At 42.4% G+C, this 10,512-nt stretch overlaps 1 protein-coding gene across 3 annotated transcripts in view; it reads left to right on the forward strand.

Annotated features, from left to right (window-relative positions):
- LOC149366102 (transmembrane protein 8B-like) overlaps positions 1-8,888 on the forward strand; it is a 33,408-nt gene extending 24,520 nt beyond the window's left edge. For 2 of the 3 annotated variants that reach the window (XM_089548581.1, XM_089548599.1), the window contains exons 12-13: positions 2,421-2,631; positions 4,101-8,888. In XM_089548581.1, the coding sequence (XP_089404707.1) occupies positions 2,421-2,631; positions 4,101-4,237 (348 nt within the window). In that variant the 3' untranslated portion in view covers positions 4,238-8,888. The remainder of the gene's footprint in view (positions 1-2,420; positions 2,632-4,100) is intronic. The other variant, XM_089548590.1, reaches the window with a different exon arrangement.
- The last annotated feature ends 1,624 nt before the right edge of the window (positions 8,889-10,512 follow it).

Consider the following 10,512-nt stretch of genomic DNA (forward strand, 5'->3'; position numbering starts at 1 on the left):
CAGAATGTCCAGGAACTGGATTTTACCCTCTTGAGGCAGTTCCCAAGTAAAGGTAAGGCCTTGAGAACTGTCTCTAAAAATGTTTTCTTGTGTCTGTTTGTTCTTGTGGCTTTTTCTTTTCTGCCGATGGTTTTTTGAAATGTGAATTCAAACCATGAATATGTGTTTTTTCTGCTTCCGGTTCGTGGTTGATATGTCTTGCCTTATAAAAGAGGGTGTTTCCGAAATAAACTCAGTTGGTAGCAGGCACTCTTTGTGTCATCCCCTTTTTTTCCTGTGTGTGTGTCTTTTGCGCCATTCTGAACTTCAATCATGAACCAACTAGCCCCAAAGCAAGTTCTTCTGCAAAGGATATGCACATGCACACAAAGTGTTTGTCGTTTGCAGCCTGTATAGGCTGTGGTCGCTCAGTGGTTATGGTGCTCGGCTTCTGACCCAAAAGGCACAGGTTCGATTCCGGCCATGGCGGCTTTGGAACGTTAAACCCAAAACCAAAAATTTGCAGCCTGTTTTGCTGCTCCACTTTGTCACAGGGCTCTGTACAGCCGTTTATATGATGATCCCATGATACTATAGAATTGACCATATGGACTGTTGAGTCTCGACTATTCGAAACTCGTACGAGGCTGAAAAGTTGTAGAAAATATGCAGAAGTGTGCTGAGGGAAAGCCAGATTCTTGTGTCTGCCACTGTTGTCTGAAGTTTTGTCGGATCTGCGAGGAAGCTAACCCTTGGAGATGTGTTGAGGGAAAGCTATTTTGTTTGGTTGCTCAGTGTTGCCGGAAGTTTGATCTATTGGATGTGATGGCTCATTTTTATATGACATAGCCGTGCATTTTCGTACATATTCACATTGTAGCTTTACAGCGCTCCGAAATTATTCAGTATAAAGGGTAATTTGATCTAACCGGGTTCGATATAATCAGGTTCTACTGTAGTGACGCTAAAACTGAGGATGCAAACACAAGTATATATTAGGTGGTGAACAAGCAGACTAAACTTCACCCCATAGTGTTTGGATTGCATTAAAGAAGCAAATTTCACTTGTTGGTGAAGAAAAGACTGATTCTTTGTAGGCGGAAGCGTGTAAGATTGCGTCTTTTCTTCACATACAATGCAGCTTGTGAACAGTTATATGACAAACTGGATGGAAACCTGAAATGATTATATGGTTTTTCATTCAACTGTAAGCATTGTTTTACTAGCTAACAGAAACAGTGATCCCTTCAACGCTGAAGTGAATCCATGCTGGTTGTTACTAAACTCGGGAACCAATCTTTGAATGCAAAGTAAACCGCTGGGAGGATTTCCTGGTAAGGAAAACCATTACTAGTTTTAGTATATTCATTGAATTCTTAATCTGTCATGATTATCGCATTTTGAAGTACAGCTTCAGTTTCTTCTTTTTTAAGGTGCTCACGCTATGTTACTTCTAGCTTATTTCTGCTTGTACTACAGCGCTGTCGGTTTAAGGACATATCCTAACTTTTAAAAGTTTTACTACAATTTTGACATTCACGGATAGGTGCGGAGGGCTTGTATGAGTTCTTTTGCATTCAAATACAGTAGACTCCCGTTAAGACGAACTTGCTTAAGATGAACCCTTGGTTAAGATGAACAGTGGTGGTCATTTGTTTGGTTTCCCATAGAGTCAATGCAAAAAAAATCTGCTTAAGATGTACACTGCACACGTGCTAATTGGTTAAGATGAACTTTCACGACCAGCCGTGCCCAAGCCATGCAGCTTTACTCGACCATTCGAGCTGTATTTCAGTGGAAGGAAAGAAAAAAAAAGCTAAAAAATTGAAAGCTTTTTTGCACCGCCAATGATCCATGCGATGCGGGGAGGCACAGAGACCTAACCACGTCTCCGTTGAAAGGGCGATTCTGTGAAAGCAGAACTGTCGCTGCTCCTCCCCTGTGAGGGCACTGATGGATATCTTGGAAGGTTAAGTGATATGCCTACGCTTGTAGCAAGCAGACGATTTTCTCGACAGACACAAAAAAAGTAAGACTGGGCAACACTCAACAGTGCCTGATGCACTGTACTAGTAATGCAATAAATGCTTATGTTGCAATTATTTTTTCCTAAAAGACTATTTCATGGCTTTGTTCACATATACGAAGTATTTGGACACACACTGCATGCTCTAACATCATTTTAAGAAGCACTCCTAATTAGATTAACTTCTGATAAGATGAACAGTCTTCATGGTCCCTTGGAGTTCGTCTTAAAGGGAGTGTACTGTACAGGGAAAGCGTTTTGGGAACATTGCTTCAGAGAAGAGCCGGAAAGGTCTAATTGAACTTGCTCAGTCTTCACTAGACATTTTTTTTTTAATTGATGCTGGGATTTGCTTGTTGTGTCCCTGTCTTACTACTTGTCGCAATAAACATTTAAAAAATATCTGTGTGTGCAGGTGAGGCAGTGTGCCACTCGGAGGAGCTGCTTCCCTCAGCCACGCTTTTGGCTGACAAGCCTTGCCCCCGGTGCCGCGCTGGGAATTGTGGGCATCGCGCTGTACACGGGATTCGAGACGCACCGCAACTACGCCTACGTGCACAGCGCATGGCACGCACTCGTCGGCCTCTCCCTCTTCATGGTGCTGCCCCCAAAGAGGAGGTGTCAGTGTGAGTGGCTGCGGAGGCCGAGTCTGGCTGCTGTTTGTAGAAAAATGAGAAATTGCTAAGTTTCCTGGCTGTGGCTGAAGCATTCGTATACTCTCGCCCCTCCGAACATTCACTGGCGTACTCCTCCAAAGCTTATAATAAGGGAGTAATTACTCATTTATACCCACCCAAGCTCAGCCATACGGCTACAAAGGAAAGCTATATAGCTTTTTCAGAAACTTCTCAGTTAAAGAAAAATTCATCCTGCTCCGGGGTTCGAACCCAGGACCACCGCATCACCGGAGCAGTCGCTCTACCAATGGACCTAACTGGGACGGTAAGCTTATGGTAGGGTGAGAGTGAATTGATAAATGACTCAAAGTGGGAACAGTGTTTTTCATACCCTGGGGGCTTCCGCTAAACATTTGACAAACCTCTAAACTTAAGTTTTGCTGGTTCATTGTATCCCATTTTCATTTCAAGCGTCCCAAAACCCTTCTTTTGTCAAGGGTGGAGCTTATTCCTATTTACAGAGGTCATATTTTTTTTTTAAGGGAAAATATCCTATTTACTTTTGAGCTTTCAAGGTTCAGGAATCAGCACAGCTGCAGCATGTAGCAAAAATCCAGAGCAGCTAAAATCTGTCCTTAATTCCTAATACTTTCGTGTTTGGCTATAACTAGAAGCATGAAAATAACTGACCTGTTCTAGCGATTTATTAGCACGTTTACATTTGGTGCCGTCTGGTTCATTCTGGTTCCAGCTGGTCACGAATGGGAAGGGGTCAGTAATCCATATGATGTCAAAAGGTGCCAGTTTGTATGTTCTCTTGGACATGCCTTGTTGAACACTTTTAAGCCACTCAGAACTGTCAGTTTGGGCTGCTTTTCCACATTGTTAACAGCGTCAGCTCTTACTCATCACGTTTCGAGATTTCGTGGGGTCTGCTACCCCCCTGAGATCACAGCGCCATCTGTGGCAGCAACTAGAAAACAGCACATCTCGCATTGAGACTTGTAGATGGCATCTACAATAGCATTGTAGAACAAATTCGTATTTCTATGCGTGTACCTCCCTTTAATCTCATCTATGTCAATTCTAGGAAACCAAACAGTTAACGTTTGTTACTTCAACGTCTTCCAGATGGTGGCAGCCTTTTTGTTAATTGTATATATGTCACTGATCAGCCGGATTAATTACTAAGATGACACTTTGTACGAGAAGCTGTTGAGGGCCTGGTAGAGTGACCTTTATGTTCTCATAATCCTATGTTGTGTGGAAAGGTCTGATTGTTATTTCTTCTTTTTTTTTTACCCCATCTTCCCTGACCACTTCCCTGAACTTCCAATAACCCTGTGCCTGTGTATCACGTGGCATGCTTCAATCTCTTTCCGTTTCTCGCCTTAAATCCCTGCTTCTCAACACTTTCGCTCTTGCTCTGGCCTCTTCCTTGCCCCTTCCTTCCTACATTCCCGTTTCCACAAAACCAGCAGCAGCTAACGAGAAGAAGGAGTCTGTGAACACGTGCAGCTATGTCAGAGTGGAGGAACTGAGCGACATGATGCCGACGCCCGAGCTGCCGTCGTCGCACGCCCCTTTGGTGATAGGAAGGGGAGGAGGAACGTGATTCACACCTGGAGTCTTTCATGCTGGGTCCCACTGCATTCTGTTTGGTTGGCTTTTAGGATTACTGTTGTATGCATAGCGTGCTCGTCATTGAGGTGCCATTGGACATCACTGCTGGCTGGAACAGTACTTGGGGCAGGGCCTCGAGATGGCAAAGATGTTCACTTGTGCGAGGCTTTGGACTGCCTTTTAGTTGGGACTTGAATGAGGAAGGGAGCGAATGAGCAAATGGGCATCTTTTAATGTTTGTGTGGTGTTTAAATATGTACCATTGTCCTTGGCTAATTCGCGCAGTGGTGCATGCATGAGATTTGTGATGTGTTCAGTAAAGCTTCCTTAATTTAGGAGCTGGGAAAAGCATCTACGTTCACTGAAAGTTGAATTATTCAGTGCCGCTCCCAAAAAGCTGCCAAAAGACGTTTGCATCATTGCTTATTGATTTGATGGAAATCTGGGCGCCTGTCATCAGCTTTTGCGTGAAAACTCCACAGTGACATCAAATACATTATTGTGGACACTCTGTAGATAATGTCACAGGAGAACTGCACCATAGTTGTAAAGGTCACTCAGGCCTCTTTCACATTGCGATGCATTAGCTGTGGAGCCTCTTCACAAATGACACCATTGCATGTGGGGAGGCTTCATCACACACAGTCGCTGCGGTGGCTCAGTGGTTATGGTGCTCGGCTGCTGACCCGAAAGACGGGGGTTCGATGCCGGCCGCGGCGGTCAAATTTCAGCGGAGGCGTTATTCTAGAGGTCTGTGTACTGTGTGATGTCAGTGCACGTGCTTTCTTTTGTGCCATTCAGGGTGGCTTAGCTATCATTTTGCAGTACATTTTTGCTTGGCCCGCAAATGTTCCAGGAGAATGCATACATGACTGGATTCCAATCTTGACGATCACGTGATACTGAAGAATTGACCGTATGGACTGTTGAGTCTCGACTGTTCGAACTCGGAGGAGGCTGAATCATGGCCGTGTGACTCTGTCACACTACATGGGTGCTGAGAGCATCACTCAGACAGTGCAGCTGTACACCCTCTCTTTTTCATGAATATTTACTTAGCATCTCTTCGCTGAATGAACAACTGAATGATATTTTTGAATGTCCAGTGCCATCTGCACTTCGGAACGAATGCTGTGTAATGCTTGGTGCAAAGCTGTGATGTGAATGTTGTGACAACTTCAGACTGGAGAAACAAGACATATTTATTCTAAAACATCTAAGACGTCACCAGTCCAAGGCTGAACACCGACTGAGCGTCCGAGCCTCGCGCACTCCGTTTTGTATCGATGGCGCCACCTATCGATAACAGGAGACCACGTCACTGCATTGCATCACTCAAACGTCAGATGCAGCACCTGCGTCATAACTGCATAACTCACGCATCACAAATGGAATGCTCTATTTTAGCTGTGGTAATGCTGTTTCGGTTCTTGCAGATGGTGATGCGTAGATTTGGTTTTTGGTTTTTTAGGGGGATTAACGTCCCAAGGTGACGCAGGCTATGAGGGACGCCGTAGTGATGGGCTCTGGAAATTTCGACCACCTGGGGTTCTTTAACGTGCACTGACATTGCACAGTACACGAGCCTCTAGAATTTCGTCTGCATCGAAATTTGACTGCCACAGCTGGGATTGAATGATGATGTTTTGGGTGATAATAAGAAAGAGTAGTGGCATCATTGTGTTGACATTACATGCCGGTGACATTGTGACGTTTGTGGTAATTTGCTCCAAGTTTTGATTTTGCAGTGTTGTTGGTTGTGGCCTTTAGTGATGTTAGTTGAAGCCATTACTGGGATTCACATAGTGCTCTGCATTGCCGCACTATGCTTTTCAGTTAGGGTAGCGGTGTGTATTCCAAGTGAAGGCAAATGAACCCGTAGATGGCAGAGGATCAAATGGGGAGTTTAGGGAATTTGCTCAGATCAAGTGGCTGCAGATATCACAGGACAGGGATAATTTGTCCTGCATTGTAGACAGCTGGGTTGACAACAGTGATGATACTGACTGCCGCACTTAGCCATTTCCTTGCAACCACACTACGTAGTACTAAGCTGACCTGCTTAGCTGATAGAACATTAGCGGTAACATTGTGGGCGCCTTATTTAAGGTAACAATTTATGCATAACGCTGGTTTACTTTTTTCTTTGTAAACCTTTGAGCTGTCAATCTGTAATTGATGAACTTTAACATACTCTGTTGTCTGTGATGGCTTTTTTAGACTGTATTCATTAATGCGTCATAAATTTTATACTAGAGGAGCATCTCTCTCATGCATCTTATTTTGTAGTGATGCTTGCAAAATCCATTAGTTTTATACCAGTGACTCATCCTTGTCATGATTCAGGCCAGTTTCATTCCGTCTGTGAATTTCCATCATCTCACATAGCATGTGTTTTGCTTTGCTACAGGCCAGTGATCTTTGTACTAGATTGATATTTTGTGTTCTTCGTGTGTGCTGTTGGCACCAAAAGCTTATAGGGCGGGCGAGTTTGGCCGGATTGCTTTGGTGCCACTCTCTAGCAGTTTGGCTACCTGCTATTGCGAGTGTGCCGGCCGCATACATTTCATGCTCGGGGGGAGTTTGTGTGACAGTAAAGAATTGCTAGGACACTTTGGCAGCTAAAGTGTTGAGAGGCTAAAGCCGAGGACACTATGCCGTGACGACTTCCGGTGGATGTGACGTCACACCGTTCCCGTGCCTTTATTGATACCAAAATTATACATCTTTCGGGGACCTTAAGTGTTGATTACGCATAATTACACGTTTTTCCATCTAATTTGACACTAATCCGATGTTTTTCTGACCATTCTGTGACAATTTTCACTATGTCGTGACAACTTCTGGTAGATGTAACGTCACACCATTCCCGTGGCTATATTGATACCCAAATTGTACATCTTTCGGGGACCTTAAGTGTTGATTACGCATAATTACACGTTTTTCCATCTAATTTGACACTAATCCGATGTTTTTCTGACCATTCTGTGACAATTTTGACTATGTCGTGACAACTTCTGGTAGATGTAACGTCACACCATTCCCGTGGCTATATTGATACCCAAATTGTACATCTTTCGGGGACCTTAAGTGTTGATTATGCATAATTACACGTTTTTCCATCTAATTTGACACTAATCTGATGTTTTTCTGACCATTCTGTGACAATTTTCACTATGTCGTGACAACTTCTGGTAGATGTAACGTCACACCATTCCCGTGGCTATATTGATACCCAAATTGTACATCTTTCGGGGACCTTAAGTGTTGATTACGCATAATTAAACATTTTTCCATCTAATTTGACACTAATCCGATGTTTTTCTGACCATTCTGTGACAATTTTCACTATGTCGTGACAACTTCTGGTAGATGTAACATCACACCATTCCCGTGGCTATATTGATACCCAAATTGTACATCTTTCGGGGACCTTAAGTGTTGATTACGCATAATTAAACATTTTTCCATCTAATTTGACACTAATCCGATGTTTTTCCGACCAATCTGTGACAATTTTCACTATGACATGACGACTTCTGGTAGATGTGACTTCACGCAGTTCCCGTGGCTATATCGACATCCGCATTATTTCGACGCGATTTCAACATTTTTGCCTATAATTAATTAACTAATTAACCTACAGTCATCAAACTCTGCTTCTGGGTTCATTGTTTCCTCCTCTCTCTGAAGCAACCATTGGTTTTCTTCTATAATTTTTAGTTCCCGAGTTAAACGCGTGTGACAGGCTTTGTTAATGGATGGACGACAGTATGAGCCATTAAAGGCTTTCACCTTAAAACTCACCGCTGGGCACTAGTATATGTAATGGGCACTGTGTTTTCATGTGCCCATGCTATCTACTATGTGTTCTGTGCTGTTTATATTTTGTATGGTAGGCTAGTGTGACCTGCCTCCTTTCTGTGAGTTTAATGTGTTACAAGGTGCACAGTACTAATGTACAGTGTTGCAATTAGTTACAAACCTCTATGGGTAATGACATTGCTCTTCTAATATTGCATTGCATTCTATGCTTTTGAACACCTTACGTTGTTTTGCAACGTCATAAAAGCATTCTGTAATCATGAAGCACAAAAACATCATGGCTAATAGCAAGTGTCTTATCTAGGTGTAAAGCATGGAGTGGCTAAGCTTTTTCTGTTGGGCTGAACTTGTAGAAAAGGAACTGACTTTGTGGACGCTGTCACACGACTCCCACCGCAAGCATATAATGTATGTCCTGGGCATGGTATCAACATGTGAAGCAATAATGCTGTTCAGGAGACGCTCCCATTGCCTGTTTGTTTTTGCTGCTGCAGTACATTTGAGTGGGTCCGCATTTTGTTATTTCTATAGAATTTCTATTTTGTTTGCCCGAGTAATATACATTGTGGTAATGTGATGTTTTTAAATGCCAACGTTGACTCTTGCCAACATAATTTGCAGGCCCGCAGCTTGCTGAATGCTGCCCTGTGTGTTAATGTGTTCTTCAGTGTGATAAATGTGGTTAAGGCAGATTGCAGATTTTTTAATGCCGGTAGGACGATTTTTTGCCGTTTTTAGTTCTACAGTTTTTTGCTATTTATTATTGCGGCTGTCAATTGTACTATACAAAACTCTTTCATAAAACCTGTTTTCCTCTACTGCTTTTGTTTGAATTCTTTGTACCGGTGCCACTCTTGTTCAAGTTGTGGGGGCTGGCTCTGTGTTACGCATCATTAGAGGTGGTAAGGCGATACCACTTCCCGGAGTTGCACAGATACAAAATGCCAACATTTTGTAGATAACTGAATGTTTTACTTGGGGTAAAGTTTTCAAATTTTTAACAGATGTAGGCTTTCTGCTTGCAATCTCTTACCACTGCTCACTTCGATCTCTTTTTCAGTCTTGAGAATATGGCTGAACTTTTTATCTTTGCTGTCACGGTTCTTGTTCAAACAAGGATTGTGGCTGAGGCTTCTTGACTCTGTCTAGATTTTTTTCTTAACAATAATTGTTGGCCGTTTCTTGGGCTCTACACAATCTTTTTTACCAATCCACTCATGCTTACCGCAGTAATGATGCACTGTGAATGACAGTCATACCTTTAGGGGCTCTCCACTACCATCGATTGCATTACACATTTAGAAAATTAAATCCATAGCATATGTCATAGACCTGAGTTGACCAGTCACCATGCGCTCTGCATTGTGGTCACAGGTGTCATTATAGATGGAACAATTTTTTGACGTTTTAACTCTTTATTTTTTTGCTGTTTCTTTTTTGTGCTTTGGGTAGTACAATCCAAAACCTTTTTATAAACTTTGCTTGCGTTTGCCGCGTTTAGTTGGTCTTCGCTGCCGTTTTAGTTCCAAGTGCTCATCGCTAATGTCTTAGCATTTGAATTTTTTTTCAGTATCATCTCATCTGAGCGCTGTTAAAGGTCTATAGACACCTAATTTTAGTTGCATGTTTTTTTTTCTTTCAAATGATGCGTTAGACGTTCGAATGCATGGATTACCGTGTGGTTACAGTTGTTAAATAATTTTATCGAATTTCTTCTCTCAGGCTATTTTCGTTTCGGTTTCATCAACCGAATGATGGCTGTGATGTGCAGTTCACCTTTAGGTCATGTGAGGCACGAAAAAACCTGCAATATGAAGGTTGATATGTATTTTAATTCACTGCAACACTTAAACCACCCTGCTTAAAGATCTGGAATGACGGCAAATAACATATCAGCAGTTGTATTGCCGTTTTTTTCATGCCTCGCGTGGCCTAAAGGTGAACTGCACATTGCCTTATAAACTGAAACACCGTCAAGAAGAAATTCAATTATAAATTATTTAGTGGTCATAGCCGAATATCACGTGGTGATCCATGCATATTAATGTCTCGCGCATCATTTGAAAGTAGAAAACATGCGAGAAAAAATTTGGTATTATAGTCCTTTAAGCTTAAGTGTGTGCTTTACTAGTGGTAGCATAAAAAAAGTTTTCGTTGTAATGCTTTTTGTAAAGCATTGACTGTATCTCTTTTTTGTTAGGTGACTACTTTGGCCGATCACCTCCCAAGTCCAGCAATCCGTCTCCTGCACCGACTCTACATGCAGCTCTCAATCAAAGTAAAAGCAGTCATCATGTAAAATTTTTTTTAGGTTTCAGGATTCTAACGTGAATTAAGACTGCAGAACAGGGGCAGTGAACAAGCTTCTGAAGCAGAGAATTAATTTATTGCAGGATGGTACAGTCAGATGTTTTCGGCTTTGGTTATTACCATTATTATAAT

This window comes from Amblyomma mixtum, chromosome 1 (genome assembly GCF_055824585.1).
Source record: "Amblyomma mixtum isolate Tamu chromosome 1, ASM5582458v1, whole genome shotgun sequence".
Lineage (NCBI taxonomy): Eukaryota > Metazoa > Arthropoda > Arachnida > Ixodida > Ixodidae > Amblyomma > Amblyomma mixtum.